Source organism: Symphalangus syndactylus, chromosome 8 (assembly GCF_028878055.3).
Source record: "Symphalangus syndactylus isolate Jambi chromosome 8, NHGRI_mSymSyn1-v2.1_pri, whole genome shotgun sequence".
Classification (NCBI taxonomy): Eukaryota; Metazoa; Chordata; class Mammalia; order Primates; family Hylobatidae; genus Symphalangus; species Symphalangus syndactylus.
Window position 1 is genome coordinate 56,931,644 of NC_072430.2, and position 27,554 is coordinate 56,959,197.

At 34.2% G+C, this 27,554-nt stretch overlaps 1 protein-coding gene across 8 annotated transcripts in view; it reads right to left on the reverse strand.

Annotated features, from left to right (window-relative positions):
* Positions 1 to 629: 629 nt before the first annotated feature.
* PPM1A (protein phosphatase, Mg2+/Mn2+ dependent 1A) overlaps positions 630 to 27,554 on the reverse strand; it is a 51,616-nt gene continuing 24,691 nt past the window's right edge. For 5 of the 8 annotated variants that reach the window (XM_055289198.1, XM_055289199.2, XM_055289200.2 and 2 more), the window contains 5 exons: positions 15,816 to 16,669; positions 13,939 to 14,056; positions 9,765 to 9,873; positions 8,226 to 8,283; positions 630 to 7,225 (listed from right to left, as the gene is read on the reverse strand). In XM_055289198.1, coding sequence (XP_055145173.1) covers positions 7,196 to 7,225; positions 8,226 to 8,283; positions 9,765 to 9,873; positions 13,939 to 14,056; positions 15,816 to 16,669 — 1,169 coding nt within the window. In that variant the 3' untranslated portion in view covers positions 630 to 7,195. Of the gene's footprint in view, positions 7,226 to 8,225; positions 8,284 to 9,764; positions 9,874 to 13,938; positions 14,057 to 15,815; positions 16,670 to 21,976; positions 22,030 to 22,250; positions 22,338 to 27,554 lie in introns of those variants that run through there. The other 3 variants (XM_063644561.1, XM_055289201.2, XM_055289202.1) reach the window with 2 other exon arrangements.

Sequence of the window (27,554 nt, forward strand, 5' to 3'; positions counted from 1 at the left end):
CTTCATTACTGTTTTATTACACATTTTACAATAAACAAAATCAGCTCTTGCGGCTCACAGAATTTCATTTTTATTAACAGTTCAACTCTAAAAATTCTCTAATTATGGAAGCCATGACTAGAATCAGTTAAACCGGTAAGTCACTTTCAGACATGAACACAGGATATAATATAGCCAATGATAAGAACTGGCAGAGGAAATAAACACCTCCTTTCTACATCCTAAAAACAGACACATTTAAGTGCCATTTTGAAGCAGGCACTATACCACAGATACTAGGTGAGGAAGTCCTTTCCCAGACCACTCCCAATTCCCAATTTCAACTCTTCAAGGGAGTAATCATCTATTAGAAGACAGACAAATGGGAATGTTCTTACCAAAGAGAAACTACTCTGGCTTCTTTATTTCTGGAATGTTTCATGACAATAACCATCAACTCAAACTTTTTGGTTTTCAGTAAACTTCCTAAAATTAGGAAGGAACAAATCTAGTTCAAATCCTATCAGATTTATTTCTCAGCTGAAAAAAACAATTCTTTTAAGGTCTTCCAACAGCTAATTTCAAATTCTCCAGGTTTCTTGGAATAAAAATGCTGCTTGCAATATTAAACAATCATAAATACACACACATTATGTAATTGCCTGTTTATTTAGTGGCACCAGTTTTCCAAACTAGAAATTATTTCTACTTTTCATCTAACATACAATCTGCAACCATTCGCAGGCTGAATGCAATTTTTCAATGAACTTGAAAACAAACAGTACATTCTTAAAGTTAGAACTGAATTCACATATTTTCTTTGGACCAGGAAATAATACATAATACAAAATATACATTTATGGAATTTCTTTAAAAGTGTGGATCACATAAACTGCAAAGTGGGTGAGTTGCTATGGAGAATTTTGTTACACATTGTATTTAAGAAAAATATTTCTGCAATTATATTAGTCTTAACATTTATAGTTTAAAAAATGAATATATAATGCAACATGCTTTTAACATGTACATGTCTCTCCACTCATAACATTTATACAAATTAAGTGATATAACTCATTTCAGGAGTGAAATCAATCAGTATTGGGGCATATCACTACAAACAAGATATTTTCCTGCAGATACGCTATTTAGTCAAGGGATAACCAGGTAAGACAATGGTTTCTATGTTCCAGAAGTCCCACAAACGGGAATTAAATAAGCTGTAATTAAACATCTAATTTTGGAAACAAATGCAAAATTCTACAAGCTTGTTACATTGTACTTATTATATTTTAGAAATCTCATTAACTCTGTGCATTGGTGGTGGTTGTCCATCTTGGACGTTATTTTAACATCCTGAATTAGTAAGTAAATAACCAAATTCCTTAGAATATGAAATGAATTGAACATTTAATGAATCCTAATACTAGAAAGCTCAAAATCTTAAAACCTGGAGATCTGACAGGTAAATGTATTACTTGTTAACATAGTATATCTGCACTATGGCGGCCAAAAATGTTCCAGATACATTCAATTTCTGTTTTACCTCTTTTCTGTTGAATTTCTAAAGTGGCAAATCTTAGAGAAAGCCATTAATCTCCAAAACTTCTGAATACTATGTTTTTTTTTTTCACCTTTTAATCACTTTCCCCACCCCAAATATAATATTTTTTAAAAAGTTATTTTAATGTCAGATTCTAGCCAGGCCCCCCATCTACCTCTAGAGTGAAACAATTCCTTAAAATAGACTCAAGCTATTTTCATGCCCTGGAAATACATTTTTGGGCTTTGCAGGAAAAGGGATGATGCCCCATTGTACTTTAGAATGGGCTCTTAACCAGGGGGCCCATGAACCACTACAATATTGTAAACTTTAGGGAGATATGTATGTTATATACGCATTTTCCTGGGTAAATGAGTCCCTAGGATTCATCAGTCTCAAAAGGCCTGTGACCCCAAAAGGTTAAGAAGCATTGCTAAAATGATTTTGTGTTATTCACTGTACCTAATTAGGATATAACTAATTTTGTTCTGCAGCTACCCAATCTCTTACATCAATCTAACTTACTTTAGATAATACCATACAAATGCATGTTACTAAATAGTCTTATACTGGATCAGGAGGACTATGTAAAAGAAAAAGAAAAACTCTAAATAACTTTTCTAAACATTTAGTTTAATGAGAAAACCATTAGTTGAAAACTGGGTTTTGAAGCAATGAAAAGAAATGAAGGGTTGGATTTTCTAGTGAAGAAACATTGCATTAATTCTTCTCAGTTGTTTCTATGCTGAAGAATCAGTAACTTAATAATTTCCTTGCTGGAAAAATCAAATTATCTGAAGCAGCAAAGGTTGATTCTTGTTGGTTTATGTGACACAATAGTTCTTATAAATTTACAGCCAGGTACAAGGAAGACTTTCCTATGGCTTTTAAAACAATTAACAGTAATCCTTCCCTACCTATCCCATTGCCATTTCCCCATTCCTCCATCTCCCAAGCTTTCTCATTTTCAGCCCGGTTTAACACAGTATTAGCTGGCCTTGATGAAGTAACACACTAAGCATTCTTGCTCAAGAAAATGGAATTGGCCTGATTCTGCTTGGAACAAAGAGAAAACACCAAGAGGAAAGTAGAGGAAATGAGGGCAATATTTCGTGCAGGATAAGGAAGAAAAAAACGTCAACTTTGTTGTTATATCAACTTAATCCTTTTTCTCCATCTCATAAAACTGTAAGTTGTCAACTGCAATTTCAATACCATCTAAGTTTTTCTAATTAGCACTCCTACCTGCTAGTAATATAAATAGGAAAACAGAGCAGAAGCCACTATCTTAATATACAGGACAATTGAAAGGGAAAGAATCTGTGAACAAAATTAGAAAACGTTCATTTGACAATGAATTGGAACCAATGCCTCTCATCATTTCTATTGAGCGTTGTGACTATCAGTAATAACTAACATTTAACTGAGACTTATCATTTTGATCAAAAAACAATACAGTATTATACATTTTGAAAATGTATTCTTAAATATTTCAAGCATATTCCAAGGAAATATACAATTTAAAACATATACAAACCAAAACACATGGCACATAATTGAAGGACATAAGACCAAATTAGGCTTCTAAAATTTTGAACTCAAGGCTTCCTAATGCCTAAAAGAAAAACTAGAAGACTAGATACTCAAAAAATGGTAATCTCACTAGCAGTTTCTGTGAGCAAAAGTATATAAAACTCTTTAAGGTCCCTTAGAAGAAAAACCTCAAATGAGAAACAATTATATACTAAGATATTTACACATCTTTTCTAATACCAAATCCTAATACAATACTGTACAAACAGCCAAGTTTGAACTAAAAGTATATACCATGAAATTCAAAATTAAAACAAAACAAAAAATGGAGAAAAAAAGCAGTACCCAATTTTATCAGTTCTTTCAGAAATCACAAGTTGAACTCCAAATGAGTTTGTCCAGTAAAGATGGGCAGTGAAATTATTTTAAAATATTAAAACACATAGTAATAATTTGGCTAAAATTTGATATTAACACTGGCAGTGTGTTACAAAAACAGAATTCTACTTAAGATAAATTTAGCTAGAGATATTTACATTTTTAAATGCTTTAAACTCAAATCCCACCTACATTTCCATGGCTGGACAATTTTCAGAAATCCATTACCTATTCCTCTGAGTTACTGCTGTCAGCAGGAAGAATAAAGGCTGTTGGATAAATGCAATCAAGCATACCGAATGGGCTTAAGCCTCTTCAATCCAATTTTATTCTTATGCTAAGCAAAATTTTCTTCTGAATTATTTTTAACTTTGGAGAGAAGAAAATAAACTGGAGAAGAGTTTTCAGGTGAGTAAAGGAAGTATAAACAAGGTCTTTAGGGCAGGGGCCTGCCTTGATCAGCTAAGTACCTGGTAGATAGCAGGTGAGCAATAACTTTTTTTTTTTTTTGGATGAGTGATCCAGTTATAATACTAACATACACTAGATTATAAATTGTCCAGATGTAAACTTGAAGCCAAGGATCTACTCATTTCTTTACAGTCCCAAGGTGCTTAGCCTAGAACAATGTTTTAACCAATAATACTCGAAACATTTTGTAAAAAAACTGAGTTACTAGCTGGGTTAATATATGGTCATATGAATGATCACTAAAAGTACTGCTGTAATTTAGATTACCTGAATTACATAACTAATTTATTACTTAATCCAAATTTCCTAATGTTGAGATTAGTATAAAAAATTAAGTGGCTAGAGCAGTTGCATTAAGTACTCTAGAAGCAAGTTAATGCACTATAAAGTAAAAATATGGCTGAGATACTTCCAAAGCTGAATTATCACTTTGATTTTTTAAAGTATATGCTAATATTGAGAACTGCTTCTATTGTCTATAAAAGTATATTCCCAAGAAAGTGGAAATTAGGAGTTTCTACCCTGTTAATGAAAGGAAGATCAGTGAAATTTTTTAATGTTAGGGTAAAACAGAGCCTGCTATATAAAATGTTATTTCCTATTCACAGCAGCAAATAAGACATTTAAATGATAAAAGTATATTTTGAGTACTATATTATCATCACACAAGAACTTTTTCCCTCCAAAGAACAGAACACATCAAACATTTTTGAGGCATTGCCCTGAGATGCTAATTAGCACAAAAAAAGGGGATGAGGGTGAAGAATTTAAGTGGTACAAGAATGAAGTGCACAATAGAGGTGCAAAAGTGCCTTTAAAAAGTATGGTTTCCCCCCACTATTACCTCCAGGAATCAGGAACACACACAGTCTGCTGTTGTAATGTATACTTCCTTCCTGTATTTTTATAGTAAAAAAATTATTAGTATGGCAGTGCTGATTCATGTGGAAAAGATTTAGTCTTCTCAGATCACTCACATACGGTTCTCTCTCATTTCCAAGCCTAATTTCAATACTAATAATTTTGAGAGGAATATTTTAATTTTCTCTTGTTTAAAGACTCAAAAAAAAAGGCTCTAAATATGCTGTTATGGTTTGAAATACACCTTTCCATCACATACTCTACTTGTGACTTAAGTTTTGCATCTCAAAAGATTACACAGTCCAGTTCAAAGTTTTGCAATTTCTGGAACTAAAATTGTCTACTTAAAATATTAAGGAACTGGCTTGTTATAATAGGGATTTAGCTTTCAGTACCAGTATGTCTGGTAATTAGTCTATACTAGAAGCACTGGTATTCATTAAATGCACATTTAGATGCTTGCAAAGCCATAACTTAGAACATTATCATACTTCGCACTCTACCACAGATTTAGACATTAAGTATTTATTGTAAGTATGGAATTGGTTCTGTAATTTCAACTGATATGAATTTCTAAATATAAATAATACTTCAGTTTTTCCTCGTTCATGCTGGAATAAGATATAAATTAAATACAATTAAGTTACATTTAATCACCTCACAAAATAAGAGGGATAATGAAAAGATTTTGCTGGTATTTAACTACTTAAATCTGAGACATTTCACATTACTTTCCCCACTACTCCCCTAACTTTACATTAATTTTAAGGCTATATATACAAATATGTATATTTCCAAGTTAGGGAAAAATCAAATATAACAAAATGGACTATACTGGTTTTTATACACAAAATTCTGATTTTGTATTCAATGTTGTATTTTAGTCTTACACTTTAACAGTTTTCTAGTGGGAATCTGCCTACTGAATGATTACGTGGTGATAAATACAACATTCAACCTAAAGAGACAAAAATACAGAAGGGCACGGAACAGTAATCTTTTCAATGTGACAGATTTTAAAACTTACTTTCACATGCTTAATCAGAGGAATTTAAGCCTAAATTAAATTAGGTTATTTTTATATCTACAATTCCTTAAGCTTTGAAAGTTATTTGTAAAGGCCAACAGCTAAATATGATCAACATGCTATATTTCAAATCACAAATACATCTTAAACACTTGGATTCTAAAGACATGGGCCAATTAAAAATCACAGGCAAACACACACTCACAAACACACACACACACACCCCTACCATACAGTGTTAGGTTGTCAAACTCTGACAATTATTTTAAGCAGTAGGCAAATCCAAGCTGATACACATCTTAATGAAAAATAAGCAGCCTGAAGGAAACCTATTTAAAAAATAGATTAAGGTACAACCAAGAATTAAATCTTTTAGTCTTTCTAATGGAAGGAAACAGTTTCATCTATGCCTTGAGTAACAGTGTTGTCCAATTAAAAGAGACTAACATCTTTCCCTATGAGAAACGTCTCATTACAATGGCACAATGTTTTAAAAGGCCGGGGTAAAAGAGGAATTACACATACATGATTAAATTTCTTGTTTGTTAAATCAAGCTTTATTGATAAAATGGAATTCAGAATATCTTACTAGGAACAGCAGCAGGCCCAGCCAATCATGAGAGCAAAAATGTGGCAGTTTCCTACCATATGTAGGAAGCTGCTGCTTATCAATTAGTAATTAAATCTAAGGACTTGTAAAAGAGGTGCAAAGAAACAAGGCATTTAGCCCCAAGATTGAGATTCTTATGAATACACTGTATTATTACCTGCAATACTCATGGAAACAACGAAGGAACATCCTGAAAGACAGTTAAATGAAGGGACTGGCTTTATCAACAACGCCAACTCCCCTACCAAGAACATTTAAGATAGTTTTCAATAACTCCTTGGATATTCAGCTTTGTAAGATTTTGAGGTTATTTTCCATAATCATCTGCACATTTGAGCGTGTAGCTGACACGGCTGCTGCTTTCCCTGCTCCAACCCCAAGTCCAAACACAACATGACTTGAAAGGGCTGTATATCTGTTGCATCACACAATAAGCCAAACATTTCTTGTAACTTTGATAGTGATTTAAAGCAGTTCATAATTAAATATGAGCATTTTGTACAAGGACAATTACACTTTACAAAAAAACAAAATCATACAACAAAAATTGCTGGAGTCTGATTTACAACATGAATTATGGTTTGAAATCACGTTTACATAAGTCTCAAATTTACAAAAAAAAAAAAAAATCAGTTCTGGGCTAGCTGTTGTACTGCTGAACTTCTCTGATGTAATCATTCTCACCCATGTCATATCCCCTTCCTTAAAGTTGAGGATGGATGTTAAAAGGTTCAACAAAGTTGAGCTGTACTCTCCTTTGGAGGTGAAGGTAAACTCCATGGCTAGATGAGCAGTTTTACCACATATCATCTGTTGATGTAGAGTCCTTTGTAAAAGGAAGCAAAACAAGGAACAACGTTAAAATGTAGCGGTGCCAAAATACACCATACTTTCTGGATAATGGAGAAAGATAATGTTCTGTAAAGATGACTTTTAGAATATAAATGTTTTTTAAAGTATATAAGTATATATGTGTACATATGAAATAGCAATGTTTAATCTGTTCAAAGAATTGTTAATCCTTTGTTTTGTTTTTGGAAAATATTTGAAATACGGTTTTATGATGTATTACTAAATCAATAAATCTACTAAAAAGAATTTTTTCTTCAATGAAATCCAATACAGTTTTAGAATACCACTTTTATAAACCTTTATTGCATCAGAAAAGATTAAGAACTCAAGTAATATATGTGAGGAAGCTTCATAATGCAATACATAAAATATTTCAGAGCTGTGCCCACATGATCTTTAAGTTATCACTTTTCCATAAACATCATACAACAGAATTGCAATAGAACACCTAACTGGAGATTATGGCATTCTAATGTCTATTTACGCAAACAATTCTCTAATATTTAAGTGAAGTATATACTTCAGGATTCCTGACAAAGGTATTTCCAACCATAATAACTATTTAGTGGAGACAGACATTCTGAAGTTCTGCTGCAGCTGCTTACAAAACTCAGAATAAGACAAGATTCTGAGTAGAGATAGTCCCAACTTCGGGAAAAAAAAAAAAAAAAAAAAAAACCATGCAGTGGAGTCAAATCTTCTGAAGTTGATTGCTTGTAAAGACTTTAAAAATCCAGAATAATTCAAAAGGACTTTCTTCTTTTTTGAGAGAGGTGGCCACTCACCATGATTATGTCCTCAATCACTAGAACTGTGGTGCAGGCAGAGATCAGAGCAAGCAGAGTTCAGAGCAATCAATCAGGGGTGTGTGTAAGAGAATGGGTACAGTGAACAGCTCTGCAAAAACAGGTAGGAAGGATATGCATTTAGAGTGGAGGGGAAGGGAAAGCAGAGGGAGCTAAAATGCTACTTACAGTGTCATCATTTTTGTAAGGATTCAGTCTATTGTAAACGGCTTCAATAACATTCCTCCTAAGTGTAAAAAAATGCAGAAAATTAATTCTTCAGAAAGCAAAACATTGCTTAGTAACTCATAGCCAGGTGTTTATTAAAATTTCTAAGATAATCTTATACTCAGAAATTATTTTAGTTCTATTTCTTGCTGTCAGTAGTGAGCCTCACTTTAAGATATTTGGGCTCCTATGTTAAAGCAGAGGTGAATCTACTCTAAAATGTGTTATAACACTCTACCAACCCAGTTAATAGAAGGCTAAAAATTACAGATTAAAAAAAAAAAGTCTATATAGTCTACTTCCATTTGAATTGGTTTAAATGGTTATGAGTCATCAATGGCAATGCCATTCTTAAGATATAATACTAACATAAGCTAGTTAAGAGTTGCATCGTAGTTTTGAAGTCTCAGATTATACTTTATATTTAAGCTTCTACTTTTCTTAATGCCCTTTTTAAAAGTTCTATTAAAACTGAAATGTCAAATAAGACATTTCCATGACAAGTCTAGGAATTAGTTTTGAGTAATACTTTATTAAAAATCTGTAGTGTATTTATAAGTTATAGTCTCCCTACTTTCGAAATTGATTTGAAGCAATTTTATAGATCGTTTCATAGAAAGTCATATGAAAAAAAAGTTTCCAAAAAATAAAAGCTTCAAACAGGAACTTTTACAGTCACTATTTAGTGATTACAAAGAACATGGTCACACTTGCAAAACACAGTAGAGAATCAAGAAAATTAGTCAATAATATATCTTCACCGTAAGTACAAGAAGTCTTCACTTGTAGTTTTGGCACATTTACTCTATATCCAAATTCAAGCCAATGGTATTTGCACGTTTTATGTTTGTAAGTCAGTTATATGGATATTTGAGGTAAAAATGTTTTAACCCTTGGAATTGCTTGAATTTTCCACTTTATTATGTAAAGATGTAAGCTTTAACACAAAGTAGCCCAATCCTATGAACTAAAGTGGAAAGGGAAAAGACAAGAAATATATTCTATCTTCTTCCCTGACACCTAAAACCAACTAACCAGCAATCAACAACCAAAAATACTGGGAAAATCAGGCATAGAAACATGGTCCATATGAGGAAGGGGAATTTTCAGGGTGTTAAGTTACTCAGGGACTGACCAAATCAAATTATAATACTACTAACAATGACACTTAGAATTTTGTAAATTTTTATGTAGTGCTATGTAATTTAGTTTAAAAAGTTCTTTCAGTATATTATCTCGTTTATGCTCTATAAGGAAATCAATGCCAACCAAGCTTCCAATAAAGACAACCCTCACTGCAATTAGTTACAAACAATGATACTGATACCTAAGTCTAAACAAGCTCTAGATATTCTAATACTAAAAAAAAATTGAAATCACAGGTTAAAACACAGATAACTGCATCAGTTCAGAAATTAGGTAAATACACATTTTATCAATGAATACCTAACATTTTCATACACTGATATAAAGTGTAAGAGTGTACAGAATGTAACTTACTTGCTTGCCAATTCACCCCCTGGTGGGAGGCTGGGGATGTTCTCACTCGCTAATGTGCGCATCACATGGACTAAGTCGGGGACGCCTTCCCCCTGCTTCTTTATGATTTCTGGGAATCAGAAGTACTTTTTTTGTAAGTGTTATCCAAATTTAATTAAAAAGAAAACCGAAACAAAGATAACCTAGCTTTTTAAAGATGGCATTTACCACATCTGAGATTTTTCTAATCTGGTATCATTTAAAAAAAAAAAAAAAATCAGGTTGACCTTTGAAGATTTATGACAAAAAATGCACAAAATGACACATAAGATTAACTTCAAATCAAAATTAAAATGTGAAAAAATATTTCATGTTAAATCAGCATATTATATAATCAAGGATATGTGTGCACAAGTGAGAATATCCTTTCTTAAGATGTCAACTAGTTTCTTCTTACATCGCTCCTCTCTTTAGACTGAAAACATGTTTCCTGAACTTTGCCCTATATAATACACTGCATGGAATTTTAAAAAATAAAAAATTTCAAGATTTGAAAATAACAACCCTTAATTATAGGGGAATTTATAGATTATATACTAACTCAATTATTTTTATGTATATATTTATATTTGCAAAATGATACTTAAATAGCATGCACAGATTATGTACTCGAACATCACTGTTTCAGTTTAATTCTTCTCTAAAGTACCTTTAAACAATATAGTGTATAGATATATAATACCATTTCCTTCATTGATTACTTCAACAAAGCCTTGAATAGAAAAGGTCTAAATTTCCTTATAAGATGTTTAAAAAGAGAACCATTTGATAAACCATACAACTGCATTCAAAATAATTTTAAAATATCCAGTTATTAAAAGGGCACAGCAATCTGATCTGCAGTGTTGTCATGCAGATGCATACTATTATTCACATCACAGAATATAAAAAATCACGAACAAAGAACCTTACAAAGAACTCTAGAACTATTCCTCTAAGTATAAAAAGTCTTCACTTGCAGTTTTAGCACACATACTCCACAAGCAAATTCAAGTCAAAAGTATTTGTAAGTTACATGTTCAAGTTTTGTTCAGTTTTTGTTTTTCAATGTTTATAGTAAGAAATGGTATTTTATTTGTCATTAGTGGGACAAGAAATCATCATTTTGCTTCTCAATTTGTAAATACCTTTGAAAATAACAATGCATATAAAGATTCATCCTTCGATCAGGCCTCAAAATTTTTAAAGAAGACATGGCTACCCATAATATTTCTTTAAATGGTTCAAACTGTCCTTTTAGAATAAAGGCCAAATTTTTACCATCTATTATTTTTTGCCTTAAAAAAAAAAACAGTCTTAAATCTGAACAAAAAGCAAGGATCTCAGATTTGGTTTGCCAAGTTCCTTTATTGTGTAATCTTTAACATCTAGTATATTTGTTCTACATGGTTCTAATGCTGGAAATCTGCTGTACAAAAATAAAGGGATTTGATGTTTACCTAAACTGCACAATTTCACAATCTAAAACTAATACACTTAACATACAGTCTCCGCTAAGCCAATACAATTATTTGGATAGATAACTAGATACAATAGAAATAAACACTGATGATAAATTGAATCAATAATGGTTTCAGGTCTAAAAAACATTACCTTGAATCATCTATATTTGATGTATCTTACATCTCTTTTGTTAAAATATAAATTAGGATATTTTAACTGTGAAGAAAATTACAGGAAAACAAATTCTTGTAAAAAAATAATGTAAAGCTTTAAAAACAGTTAATATCTCCTGTTCCACGTGGGACAATGCATTTAAACTACCTGACCATTCATACTATACTAGCCTTGCTTCTGTCTGCTTTCAAAAAAGAAAAATAAATGTATTTTAAGAAATATTCCTTTAATTTCTGTTGACCTATACATTTTACTTAGAATTGTAAAAAGACTGAACGCTTTTTCTAAAGAATATTTATGTATAGAAGATCCATGTTTCACATACATATACACAAACACATTCTGCTCCTTTCCACTCCCCTCCACCAAGTTTCAGGGATTCTATCAGTCATCTCCAAATTAGCAACTTTAAAGCTAAGGTAGTCAGTGCAAAGATTTTGAAAATATATATACAAAGGTATAATTTTAAATTGGCTTAGAAGGACCACAAAATTAATAGTAGTATAAATTATGAGCTGAATCTTTTCACACCCCCAGAGAGTCAAGTATTTAGAAGGGAACAAATAAGAGAAAAGGAGAGCTGGAAGGCCTTTGTCCTTTTCTATGGTGTGGACAGAAAAGCCAAAAATGTTCCAAGCAAATAAAATGAGGTTTAGTAGGTCACAGCAACCTAGTGAAGGCATGTATTTAAAGAAAGAGAGAGAGAGAAAAGAAAAAGGCATTCGGGTGCCTGCTTTGGAAGCTGAAGGCAGGATTTTTCACTGAAGACACACAACAACTTTTACAATACAAACAGTTACATTCTATGTTTTAAAATAGCAGCAATTTTAATGTAATATTTATTCTCTAGTTGCAGTCTCATTAAATCTGAGTAAAAAATACCATATTTAATTTATGACAATCTCCAACTGAATGGTACAAGTATAGTAACACTTTAACATATCAAAAATATTGAGTATCAATGTAAACTGTCCAGGTGGCAACTCTTGCTTGATAATAAGAAATAATAAAACTTATTATTGTAACAAAATTATGTAAAGTGAATATTTCATAATTCCATCTAAAACTTAAGAGTACACACTAAAAAGTAGCAATTCATTTCTAAAATTGGATCCCATTTCATAGTAAAAATATTAAAATACTTATTACTTCTTTAAACCAATAAGAAAACATGTCTGCCCAAGTTAAAGTGCCAATACATTAAATATCAACTTATCCCTATACATATTATTCTTATGAATTTAAATTTTCCCACTAATCAATAGTTTGAACCAATGATTGTAGCATTCTAAATATTTTAAAATTGTACTATACCTATAAATAACTTATATTGAATGATTAATTTAAAATATAAAAATCCCAAGGCGCTTAGTAACTGTAAGGAGACAAATTCGTTGAATAGTACGTCCAATGAATGCAATACTAAATAGTACAAACACATACTAGATGTGTGACTATCAAGTGGCGGACGGCAATAAAAACAAATAGTAGCTCTAGACAGTACTAAAGAACAAAACCAATCATGATTCTAGTATCAGACTGATTATGATTGGTATCAAACAGTAAAAACGGAAAAAACAAAATTAAAGTGAATAGTAATTTTAATAATGCAGGCACAGTGGGATGTAGGTGTGGTAGGTCAATGCTTGCATGCGATTAGAGGTCTTTAACGTGCAAATTAACGACATTAGGAGCCTAAAATGCATTTTAACGCTATTTTTAAAATTTTTTTCTTGTTTTTTTCTACCTCAGCTCACCAGCATTTTCATGTTTTAACACTATTAAAGTCATGTCAAGTTTTTCTGCTTAGAGAAACTGCATAATATATACACTTTACTGCATATATGCAATAAACTGGAAGTCACTGCAGAATTATGAGAAATATACTCCAGAAATGCCCAACTTATTTCTTAATCTTACTTGGCAGTTACTTTTCTGCCAGGTGGAGAAATATTATGTCTTTTATTGAGGTCTATCTTGTTTAGGTGAGAGTTTATGGCTTAGGTAAGAAGCTCTGAAACAGTTTAAAGCAAGTTTTTTAAAGCTGTGTATATAAAGTTGCTAATGATGAGGCTGTGATTTTCAAGTTATTGAAAAAAGGCGCTAGAGATTAAAAATTAATATACACAGCTTTTCATAGAAAGATGGTATTCAAATTATCACCATCACAATCTTTGTAATTAAATAGACCACAAATCAGATTTTCCCGGCATAAAATTACTCATGCCAGTGAATTCATTAAGAATTTTAGAGCACACAAACATTTTAGCCTTTTAAAACAAAAGTATCCTTAACAGAATGTAGGTTACTTTCCACACTAGTTGTTATTTCTAATATAACTGTGATAGGACAACTGCATACATCTTAACAGCTACTACAGAAATGTCCTTTTCCACTTTCGTACACTAGACACTAGATGTCAAAGACACATAAAAATCTAAAAGCTAAAATGTTAAAGTTTGATTGTGTTGAAGATTTTTCTTTAATAAAGCTACTTATTTTTTGTTAAATGATCCACCTTCTACTCTGCATTCCAGGTACTTGTCCAACTCTGCCTCCTTCTTCACTGCTTCTGGCGATACTTTGGGTGCATTTGGAAAACAGATCAAAATCACACTCATGTTGTCTCGACTTCCCTGGGAAGAAAAAAATTTGAGAATATTTTAGTTTTCTTTTTGCTCTTCAAAGCCTTGAGAACCTTTACAGCTGTGCCAATTACAGTTATACTTGTTCTAGTGAAAATGTTACTTTCAGGGAGAAAAAATACATATGTGCGCGCATGTGTGTGTGGGTGTGCAATGACTCCCCCTCCCCCGAACAGTAGAGAGAGAATCCAGTATAACCAATGCTCCAAAAGACAGGAGAGAAACATTATAGGTTAATCTCACTGTAATAATCATTTTTTATAATTCTATAAAACAATACTATTTCTAAACATTTACTGGTGACTTAATTTGAAGTGAGACCTAACACAAATATGCATGTGTACACACATCATTCCATACAACATGATAGAAAATTTTAGTGGCATTGTTTACAATAGGATTTGACCTGTAGTTATATGTACCTGATAAAATTACATTTAAAATAAATTATAAATTGTGGGGCTAATACATTTGCTTCATAAGTAGAAACATGAAATAAGAGGTAAAACTACATAAGGTTTATAAACCAGCTTTTAACTTGTACAATTTAAAAAACTGACAACTTTTAGGAACTACATTCATTTTTAAAGACATCTAAGTATTCAAATGCTATAATTAAATATTTGAGTATCAAATATATACCCTCAGAAGAATTTTAAAAAGTCAACATTTGTTTAAAAAAAATCAAAGAATAAGTTAATAAGCATTATTGACAAAACAGAACACAGTGTGGCAGAAAGAACACTGAACCCAAGTCAAGGGCCTTGATTTTCTAATCTTAATGCAGTTAGCAATGTATAAAAACCCTGTACAAGTCATTTATAATATCTGTAGGAAAGGGTGTAGCATGTATTATATGCAAACTAGGCATTATATATATATATATACACACACACACACACACACATATGCTCATTAATTCCTCAACAGTCCTATAAGATACTATTATCTCCATTTTAAAGCTGAGAGAGGTTGAACAATTCGTTCAGGAATGTAGAGTACAAAAGTAATAGAGGTAAGCCTTGGTATCAAGTCTGTCTGACTCTTAAGTTTGTAGAAACTTCTCTGGCTTCAGCTTCCTCATCTGTAAAATAAAGGGGCTGAGCTAGCTCACCTATGTATATTATCCCATTTGATCCTCCTGACAACCCCATGAGACAAGATAATAATGTCTTACCCTTTTTATGATGAAAAAAACTGATTAGAGTTTAAATAGCTTACCTAAAACCATACACGGTCTCATAGCAAGTTCTTCTGACTCCATGTACAAGGCTACTTCTATTACATCACGTCTAATGATCACTACATTCCTCTTTTAAGTGCTACAGACCCATTAAACCTTAGTTTCAAAGGATTAGGATATCACAAATGTACTGAGATATCACATGGTCAAATATTAAAACTCTAAAACGCTTTTCATTTATAGACACTGAGGTCTAACCCTCCCCACCCTCTTTCTTTCAAAACATGCACTCTGATAAAATCTTTTTACCTTTGATAATCTTCCACATTATTACAAAGCTCAAGTAGTAAGATTAACATTCAGCTTGTAACTCTTACAGAGATGGTAATTGGGTAATTTATTTCTACACAGTGTTCCTACGATATATTTTCATAATTGGTGAACAGTATCCTACAATCGTGCCAAAAACTTAGTTTTCAGAATTACAGATTCTAAGATGATTAAATACTAGAGTAGTGATTAATATGGCATAAAATCATTTTATGTTTTTTAAAAAAGTCTAGCTACCTTATACAAACAGGTGTCGACTACTTCATTGCAAACTTTTTCAAGGTCATCAGTGACTTCAAGTCTGGATCTTACAAAATCACAGAGCTCTTCATTTCCCATAACATCCCAGATACCATCACATGCAAGGATAATGAACTGATCATCTTCTTCAGATCTTTCAATATCATGGACTTCAGGCTCTGGTGAGACAAGCTGCTCAGTAGGACCTTTTCCATGGACACATTTGTAATCAAAATCCCCAAGGGCCCTCGATACAGCCAGAGAGCCATTCACACGCTGAATCATTACAGAGCCACCTGCATTCTGAATTCGTTCTTTCTCCAGCGGATTACTTGGTTTGTGATCTTGTGTGAAGAAATGAACTTTCCTGTTCCTACAAAGTAAACCTCTTGAGTCTCCACAGTTAATGAAATAAGTATGTTGGGGAGAAATTAAGACACCTACAGCTGTTGACCCACTTCTATCTGCACCATGTTTCTTCTCTGACATAACTCTCATGTGTTCATCAATCTCCAGAAAACCTGTTCTGATTCCATTCTTTACATTTTCCACAGAAGGTGCTCCTGCAGACCCTTTAAAATCCTGGTTATTGGTGATGTGATCTAACAAATGCTCACAGCAGTATTTGGCAACCTGAGAACCAGCATGCCCATCATACACAGCAAAGAATGACCACGATTCAAGTCCACTTGGCAAACCGATCACAGCCGTATGTGCATCCTCCATTTCAACACGCCAACCTTGCATGCTGCTTAGCCCATATCGCAACCCATTACCCTGCCCCTGGGCATTATGCTTTTCCATCTTTGGCTTGTCTAAAAATGCTCCCATTATGTCTTGATCCTCTAGGTCTGCAAAGGAAGAGAAACAGGAAAGTCAATAACTGTCTTATAAACAAAATATGTACCAAACAATCTTTTTAATAAGGGAAAGAGATATGCGGGAATTCACAACTCTTGTGATAAGCAGACATTCATTGTGTTGCTGACTTGGAATCTGGAGATTAACAAGGAGGAACTCGGGGAAAGCCTGATGAAGCACAGATCACAATAGACAAAAAGGCAGAAAAAAACTAAAGCACTGGAATAAAGGGGAGAAGGCAGAAAGGAGACCTGGCAGCAGCCATCAACTTAAAAGAACCAGGCTAAGTGTTTAATGATACAATGAACATGTGTAAGCTCAGGACTAAGTTGTATGTATATCAATCAAGAAAAGCCAAATGAATTCATGACATACCCAAAAAATCTACTAATTCAAATATCTTATCTTGGTTGAACATTCAGGAATTTTCAAGCTTGATTCCAAACTCCCTAGTTTTATTCCCACTGCATGAACTCTGAAAAGCTAAAAAATAATCTACTCACAATGCTCCAAATTTGCATGCTCCTTCAAGCCTTTGCTCCTGTCAGTTTCCTTAACTGGAAACTCTTGCCTCATCCTTTCTATTTATAGAAAAAAGTATACCTATCCTTTTAAGTCTAGCTTATATTCTACCTTTTCCATGAGGTTTTTCAGTTTTCGATAAAGTCAGTAAGTTATTAAATTACTGTAAACGCTCTAGCCTCAAATTTCAAGTTGCAAGCAATTATATATACACATAACAAAGTGTACTATATACATATATAACAAAATTACTACTAGTAATCTATTAATCAAATAGTAATAAATGTACCATTATTATTATATTCTATAACCATTAGGTATATAAAGAAGATCAAAGGGTGTAGTGACAGCCCTGCTGACAAGCCTGAAGGCTCAGCTAATCTAATCCTTTCCCAATACTCAGAATTCTGTTAACACCCGCTGGTCTAGAATGGGTCCACACAAGGCAAAGAGACAGCTGGTCAGAATTTACCTTGGCCCTTACTTGAACAATAGCTTAGAAATGTAGAGACCTGGGTTCAAGTAATCAAGTAAGTCACAACTGACTAAAGGCAATCCAAAAGAAGGACGGCATGATGAACAGAGATTTAATGGAGGTCAAGAGGAGTTAGGCAGTAGGGAATAATGGTGGAGAAAAGTATCTAGGTAAATCACTATGCAGCTTTGAAACTAGGGTATTGATGATGCTAATGACACTCAGCTCAGAGAGGAAACTGGGAGAAAAAGGACAAGAAGAAAATCCTCCTAGGAAAGAAAGAAAAACATTTGTTTTCCCCTTCATTTTCCTTATAGGTCCAAACTGACGCATAGGCAGAAAAGACTGGCTGATTGGCGTGATAAAACCATCTGCCTACTCCTCTGTCTCCTAGTACAGTTCAACTAATGAAAGGTAAGTAATGAAAACTAGCTATCATTCATCCCTTATGGCGATATTTATCAGATTATTTTTCTGACATCAAGTTAATACACATTGCCAAGGTGAGTATTTTGATTGGATAAAGGATAATGTAATAATGACACCTTATTAGCAGGCAATGTTTAAGAAGTATTCTAAGTCCCTCTGGTAAGTGTTTTACAAGCATTACTTCATTTAATCTCTTCAACAACTCTCTAAGGTAGATAATAATATTATCTCCAATTTATAGATGAAGAACCTTAGCCAAGATTAAAGAACTCGGCCAAGATCACTCAACTAATAAGTTTAAAGGAATCAGGGCTCTGATTCAAGTCTGCGTGACTCTAAAGCATCATTAACCCCTAAGAAAATGGGTCTCTACCATGGCTGTACAACAGAATTATCTGTGGACTTTTTGAAAAATAAATATTTCCAAATCAGAATTTCCAGGGTAGGGTTGGAACCCAGGTATCTATGATTTTTAAATTTTCATATGTGATTCTGAGGCACAGTAAGGTTGCAAACTGCTGGAAAAGATTAGATGGAATGCCTAAGGCAGAAGATGGGGGCACGTTAAGGGCCAACAAGAAATAATCAACCAAAATTGCAGTAATCAAGACCACTATCCTAGGTTACAAGACCACTATCCTAGACTAGAAACAACAAGGTGAAGTTTTACAGAGGAAAGACCCCACTATCTTGAGAAAAGGAAAGAAAAAAAGAGATGTGAGTGAAACTCAAAAAATTAAACACATTTAAGAGACAAACCAACAGAAGAGAATAGTAATGACAAACTTCCTTCCTCTAAGAATTCACCAATAGCATGAAGTACTAAAGAAAATAAACTATAAAATTAGACCAATGTGGGTTTAAATTCTGGCTCTACTACTTAGTATGACTACCGAACCTTTCTGAATCTCTTTCTCCATCTGTTCCTGTATAAGTATATAAGAAGGCAGCCGGGCGTGGTGGCTCATGCCTGTAATCCCAGCACTTTAGGAGGCTGAGGTGGGTGGATCACAAGGTCAGGAGTTCTAGGCCAGCCTGGCCAATATGGTGAAACCCCGTCTCTACTAAAAATACAAAAATTAGCCAGGCATGGTGGTGCATGCCCGTAATCCCGGCTACTTGGGAGGCTGAGGCAGAAGAATGGCTTGAACTTGGAGGTAGAGGTTGAACTGAGCCAAGCTGAAATCACATCACTGCACTCCAGCCTGGGTGACGGAGCGAGACTCCATCCCAAAAAAAAAAAAAGTATATAAGAAAGCACTAACCTTACAAGATTCTTATGAAGATTAAATGAAATAATGTATACAGTGCACAAAGTATAGTGTCTAGCAAATTATAAATACTCAATATAATATAGATATTATTATATCATTATTACACCATTTTTTCTGCCAGAGGAGGCAGTCAATCACAATAATATTTCCTCCTTGCCACCATCTCTGATTACCATTAAATTAAACTTCTACATGACATATTTTAAAAGACACTTTAAACACTTCATTAGTAAATAGGGGAAGGCACATTTAAAACAAATGCCATTTCTCGTCCATCTGGCAATATCAAGAGTTGGTCAGAATGTGGAGAAACAGGAACTCCCCTAGAGTGCCGACAGGAGTTTAAATTGGTTCAACCACTCTGAATTGCAACTGGCAACAGCTAGTTGAAGAAGCTGAAGATACACTTAAGCAACTACTCAGCAATTCCACTTCTAATTGTAGATCTCAAAACAACGTTTTAAAAATAATGAACACGGGTGATAAATCAGTTTAATCAGTATGGGTTACACACAACCCAATCAGCTGGGGTGTGTGTAAACTGCATTTGAAAAAGATAAAATAGGCCGAGCGCAGTGGCTCATGCCTGTAATCTCAGCACTTTGGGAGGCTGAGGTGGGTGGATTGAGGTCAGGAGTTCGAGACCAGCCTGGCCAACATGGTGAAACCCTGTCTCTACTATACAAAAAATTAGCTGGGTGTGGTGGCTGGCGCCTGTAATCCCAACGACTCAGGAGGCTGAGGCAGGAGAATTGTTTGAACCTGGGAGGTGGAGGTTGCAGTGAGCCAAGATCATGCCATTGCACTCCAGCCTGGGCAGCAAGAGTGAAACAACGTCTCAAGAAAACAAAACAAAACAAAATAGAGTACATCCCAGGTGATAAAAGTAAGTAAATACTGTTTAAGTATTTGTCCCAAGTGTATATTTGTATTTATTAAGCTGAGGTGTACATAATTCTTACTGTGGTCACAACAAAAAGTTTGAAATATGCTGTCTTGAAGAAACTCTCCCATCCATCCACCCAAAGTGACACGTTCAATGATCTTTTTGGAGAATCATAATAGTCAATGTTGGAAATAACCTAACTGCTCATTAGAGGGTAGGATGGATAAATAACAGAATACAATTTATCAAAAACAGATCTAATTACATAAACAGATATTCCTAAAAAACAAAAGAAGACAATATGCTGAACAAGGCAGCAAAACAATTCTATACACATATTTGGTGAAAGTATAAAAACAAGGATAGGCAGAATACAGACAAACTTCACAATAGTGGCTGTAAGCTCCATGAGAGCAGGGACTTTTTGTTTTATTCACTGGTGTCTTCCCAGCACTTGGAGCACAGCCTAACACACAGAAGAAGTTCAATCTTTGTTGAATGACTAGTTTCTCTCTGGGAAGACAAAGAAAAGAGAATGACTTCAGGAAAGGGTCTAACAATGGGATACAACTGTATCTGCAGGTGGTGTTTCCTGGACTTTTGAAGCAGTAACAGGGAATTTAGGAACATAATCTCTGCTTTAGTTTTTCTAAATTATCTCGGCTTTTAGCTTTCCTTTGGTTCATCTAAGGTAAGCTGAATTCCTTCAAAAGTTACCTGTACTAAGAAGTCAAAAAAAAAAAAAAAAACTGGGAGCCAAAGAAAAGCAAACCATGAAATCTTTTAAAAGCACATAGGATTACCTTAAAACTTAACTAAGATTCACTTCTATATTAGACAGATTAGGAGCCTGGCTTTCCTCCTTATTCTTTCTTATAGCCTATATTTTTATCTCTGAACAATTACATGAGATAACAGGTGGTCACAGGCTTAATAATAACATCTAACATTTATGGAGAGATTACTACTAGCCAAGCACCGTTCTAAAGTTTTGTATATGTATTAACTTCTTTAATCTTCACACCAATCCTAAAAGATAGGTACACTGTTTTACTCATGAAGAAACTGAGCCACAGTGAGGTTAAGTCATCTGCTGAAGGTCAACAGCAAGTTGCCTTATCTCTGTATCTCAATTTCCTTAACTAGGATGAGGGAGCGAGGCTGAGGAGGGAGGTATTATGCTTAAGACACTTGACACCTACTAATAAAGCATTCCTCAACTTCCTCATCTGTACAGTGAGCATATTAATATTTTCCTCTGAATGCTGCTGCAAGGTTTAAATGAGGCAATGCCTTGCAAGGCACCCATACAGAGCCTGGCAAAAATGAGGCAGTCAGCAAACAGACACTGTTTAATTACTAATTCCTACATACACAGCCACGTCTAGATTCCAACCTCAACTAGCAGGGACCTCACTCTCACTTTCATAAAGAAGTACAGTAGTTATTTTCCAGATACACACATGAAACTACCAAATAATTCTTTGAAGATAGAATATACTTCTAAAAACAAACACCAGACTTTAAAAAATATATACAGTATATTATTACAGTATATATATTAGTATATAAAAATGTAACAAACCAAGTAACCATCTGACAAAATTTTAGGTTCAGCTCCATAGCAACTGTAAAAATATAGTCAAGGGTAAATTAATAGTTTTGTGGCTGGACTTTAACATACTGAAAATAGGCAATATAAAAATCTTACCTCCTTGGGTTCTGAGTAATTTGTAGAGTCCTGGTGAAGCAGCCAACTATAAGCTACATGGATACAAGAGCTGATTATATAAATATAATACCAAAAAGTACTTACTTGCAAATACTATGTTTACACAGTCATCTTCCATAAGTGGACTAATAAAGAGTATTTTATTTAGTCCAATAATTAAATTGGCATATATCCATAAGTAGTAAATCCCAAGGGGATTCAATTTGTCCATGAAAGTTTTTAGTTAGTTTCTGAGAGAAATTTTAGTTCTCACCTAGTCATAAATCTATTCTTGAGTACAAGCTGAGTCCCATCACAGCACTAGTATTATCAGTTGATCTGAACTTTTCAAAACAAAGTACTATGACAAAAAACAAGATTGAATTAACATTTGATATAATCAGAAAATTTCATGAACATTTTGTACCTTTTAAAAACCAAACTAATCCCTAAATTGAAAAATTCTAAGGCTGGGCCAAGAAGTCATTAATTAATGTTCAGTCGTTCCCTTTTATTAAGCAAAGCTGAACTCATAGTAGAGTCTTGAACCTGGTCATTTGGTTTAATCCACTCAGAATTATAGTGAATAATAATAATTTTTAAAATGCTCTATATATTTTATTGTTAAAATCCCTAAGCAACATGTTAGCCCCAAAGTAACAAGAGTTATTCAACTGACAATTTTAGCAGAATCCTTAAAAAGTTGAGTAATAAAACCCTACATTATATTCTTCTGTTTACCTAGGGACGCATAACCTAATAGAGAACTCCCCCAGGCTCTATAAACAAAGGACATAGATACATACAATGTGGAGAAAATTATATTCTCTTAGCAAATACCAGAGTTATTCTTACTCACATAACAAAAGAATACCGCTAAACAGGCATTCCAAGAAGGGTGGATACTGGTAACTAGAGGATCTTTGATGACCACTGAGATAATAAGTTTGGTTTTAAACATTTGGGAGAAAAATCTAGAGTAGACTTGCATTAGAGATGAGAAATCTAAAGGCTGAAGGGAAATCCAAAGAGAAAAAAATATATAGTGAGAGACTACAAGTTCCTTGGGGAAGGTGGGGAAAAGGAACGTTAACAACAGCACAGGTCACAGTGGATAATATGGCAATATTCAAATTATTTGCAGTGGGATGTAGAGCGTAAACTCCCTACTGCTACCAAATCTTTATATTCTACATTGCTCACTAATGCTTACGTATGTATGGACTTTGTCCTCAAAGATAAGGACAAATGGTCAGCTGACTTCTGGAATGCACATTTATGGAACAATAGAGTATTAAGCAATATACTGCATACCAGGAGTTCAAAGAAGAAATGCTAACCCTTACAGCTACATCTCTATAAAGGATAATTTAGGCTACACAAACTACACTTAATTTCCCAAGCTATGTGAAATAGTAATAAATTCTAGTTTGTAATCCAAGGCAGCCATCTCAAAGTCATCTATGGTAATGAGAAATAAGCACATTAACAAAACTGTAGCAAATCTGTAAAAAAAAAAAAAAAAAAAAGGCTAATCTTTGGAAATTTTTCTCCGATTTGGAACTGAAATTTCCCACTGATTGTTGCCTTAAAAATGATTAGAGCCACACATGGTGGCACATGCCTGTAGTCTCAGTGCTTTGGGAGACTGAGGTGGGAGGACCACTTGAGGGCAGTTCAAGACCAGCCTGGGAACACAGCGTGACCCTGTAAAAATGATTAGCGGGGCACAGTGGTGCATGCCTGTAGTCCTAGCTACTCAGGAGGCTGAGGAAGGAGGACTGCTTGGGCCCACAAATTTGAAGCTACAGTGACCTATAATGGTGCCACTGTACTCCAGCCTGGGCAATAGAGTAAGACTGTCTCTAAAAAAATAAAAATAATAAAACATTACTCATATTTATAGTTACAAATTTGATTTTGATAACTTGCATAATGAATCAGAGCCAAAATGTAGAAATGATTTGTGTAAACCTATTTTACAAATGAGAAGGTGCAAAGAAATAGAATAATTTGCCCAAGGTTACAAAGCTGGTTCAGCAGTAAAGCTAAGAATAAGACTTAGGTTTCTGGACTTATACTCCAATTCTCCTACATGTGCTATCCTGTATACTTGCAAATGAGGTAATGAAAATCTAAATGTGTAGGCTTTTTAAAGACAACATACAAGATAAAGAAGACTGTCACAGAACAAAACTAAAACTTCCCTCAGCGCCATATCTTCTTCTGCCTACAAGTCTATATATTTTCTTTTCTAAATCTCTAAAACTGCCAAAGATAAATGACCTTAAAAAAAAAAAAAAAAAAGGAAGAAGAGAAAAGAAAGAAATCTAAAATTTTTCTTTTTTGTCTGGGACTGAAAGAAAACAACAACGAACTAATTATAATTTCTAGCAAAGCCAATTTCAGATACTTAGGCTAAATAAAGTGTAAAAATGAACAGAGAAAAATAAGATGACTTTTTTTTTTAATTCAGAAAAAGAGGGAGACTCAGTATTCATTAGCTCAAAATTAGAAACTAACCAAGACATGAAATGACATTGAATGAATAAAACAATTGCAAACTGTCAATTAAAAAAGAGGTACTCTGAAAATAGTTTCATGGAAATGAAAAGCAATTTACTGAACTGAAAATTGCAATAGAGACAATGAATGGCAGATTGGATACTACAGAAAAAAAAGATCAATAAATGAGTGAATAATTTCAATGAACTCTTTCATAACCCTTTCCTCCTACTTTTCTGCTGTAACAGGACTCTGTCCTCTCACTGATGATAAATCCTCTACTAGACTAGCTTTGGTGCCCATGTTTCAAAGGAGTCTTAAATGACTTACGGTTTTTTCAAGAATCTTATACTATTTTCCTTTTTCTCCTTTTTATCAACATTTCTCAGTTGGAGTGTGACTTTTAAAGCCACAAGTGTCACCCATGTTACCCATTAAAAATAACTTTTCATGTGACCTACTCCCCTCAAGCTACCCACGTGCCTCTCTTCTCTTTACAGTTAAACTTCTTAAAAAAAATGTTGATGCTCCAAAAGGCTGTCTGGCCATTCTACCAAATCAAGTTCCTCCAAGTCACTTAATCTAAGGGAAATTTTTAGGCCTCCTCTAATTGGCTGCTCACAGAAGCATTCAACTATAACACTCCCTCCAGAAACACTCTTCCCATTGGCCTTTCAAGATGCTAAACACACTCCCAGCTTTCTTCCTACCCCTAAGCATTTCCATCGTCTCCTTTGCAGGCTCATTTTCATCTCCCAAGCCATTAACATTGGCATTCCTCAAGGGTTACATGTAGGCCCTTTTCCCATTCTATGCTGCCTCCCTGAGCACTCTCACGTATCTGCAGCTTTTACCAGTGAATGGCACCATCATCCACCAAGGTGACTACAAACCAAGAACATTCACTGGGTGCGGTGTTGCATACCTGTAGTCCCAAATACTTGGAGGCTGGGGCGGTAAGATTGCTTGAATCCAGGAGTTCCAGACCAGCCTAGGCAATATAGCAAGACCCCAAAACTCAGAAAAAGAAACAGAAACTAAGGATATCTTTGATACCTCTCTCTACCTCATCTCCATCAGTCCATCATCAAATCCCACAGGTTATATGCTTCCTAAGCATTCTCAAATCTGTCTACTTTTTTCTACCAATGCCCTGGTCTCAAGCTACCATCATTCTCACTGCAGAATACTAGCTTCTTTAGTCTCTTCACATGGATCCTGGCATCCCTCTAATTCATTCTCCAAACTGCAGCCTAAGTAAATCTTTCAAAATACAAATTTCACCATATCACTTCTGTACTAAAAGTTTCTCAATGGCTTTCCATTGCTGGGGGTAGGAGGTGGATAAAGAACTGCTTAATATGGCTCACATGAAGGCCCTGGGTAGTCAAGCCCCTACGTACCTTCTCTAGCCTCATCTCACTTCATACTGTCCCCTCCCCTACATTCTCTACTCCAACCACAAGGGCTTTCTTACAGTACCTAGTACTCATCATACTTCCTTCCTCCAAATATATAAACAAATGCTATTTTCCCTACCTTAACAGCCATTCTCTCATGTCTTAGATAATTCCTACTCATTCCTGAGATCTCAACTCAAGCATCAATTCTTCAAAGCAGCCTCCTTTGAGTTCCCTAGGTCAACTCCCCTAGCACAGAGTATACAGTAGATCATTAATAAATATTTGCTGAATAAACTCAAAGTAAAATCAGATGCAAATAACTCATTAACAAGGAGAGTGCACCCAAAAAGTAAATATGCATACAAAAAACAAGACTTTTTGAAGGAGAAACAGAGAAGCACTCATCAAAGAAATGAAAAGAAAATGTTCCTCAGTTGAAGCCTTTCAAAATTAACAAGCTCACTGAATTAATTGCCAAAAACCCACTCCTAATTGTTCACAACTATAGAAATGCAAGGAAAAGAAAAAAAAATACTATAATGCAAGGTTCTAGACAAAAACATGAGCAATCACAAAAGGAAAGAGTATCAAATTGGTATTAGCCATCTCAACTGCAAAACTGAATCCAAAAGATATTAGAGAATAAAGCAAGTTCTAAGAGTAAAGGTTCATGAAACTAGAATAACGTATCACCAAACTGATAATGGGTATGGATATAAAGAGCATATAAGTGTACACTTTGTGTCCTCTGTGTCTTTTTTTTTTTTTTTTTTTGACACAGAGTCTCACTCTGTCGCCCAGGCTGGGGTGTGGCAGCATGATCTCGGCTCCTGGATTCAAGTGATTCTGTGCCTCAGCCTCCCGAGTTCCTGGGATTACAGGCATGCGCCACCACGCCCAGTTAATTTTTTGTATTTTTAGTAGAGATGGGGATTCATCACATTGGCCACGCTGGTCTCAAACTCCTGACCTCAAGTGATCTCCCTGCCTTGGCCTCTCAAAGTGCTGAAATTACAGGCATGAGCCACCACACCAGCCTCCTGTGTGTCTTAAAATGTCTTCCACCCTCATCCCCTCAACACTCCCCCTAGTGTACACACATTCCTGGATAAAAAGTATACACTCATACCATCTTTATAAAAAACTTGTGAGAAAAAATTCCAGCCAATCAAGTATCTACTCATTTTATTTCAAAACCAAGTTCATCTCTATATGACTTTTTATTAGTTTAACTCTAATAACATGATAAAAAAAGAAGTAACCTGAATTTGCAAAAATAACCATCTAGAAAAACAAAATCAGGAATATAAAGTAAAAAGAATGTAGACTTGCCTAATTATCCAATAATAGGGAGACACTTCATGTCATATGACACATCAACATCAAAGCACATATGAAACATCAAAAAAATGGAAATACCTGTCACCACAAGATTAAAGTTAAAAGTTATAGGTCTATCCAATATGCAATGCTGGACAAGTCCTTTGGCTTAATGTCTAACTTTCCTCATCAATAAATAAGCAACCTTGATTATTTGTCAATTACCTTGTTTTGAGAAATGTATAAAATGTTACATGAGAAGACTAAAGTTCTAGGAATACCTAGGTAAACATCAATAGTAAAGTAATACTTTAAAATCATGTGGATAGAATATCCATTTTTAAAAAAAA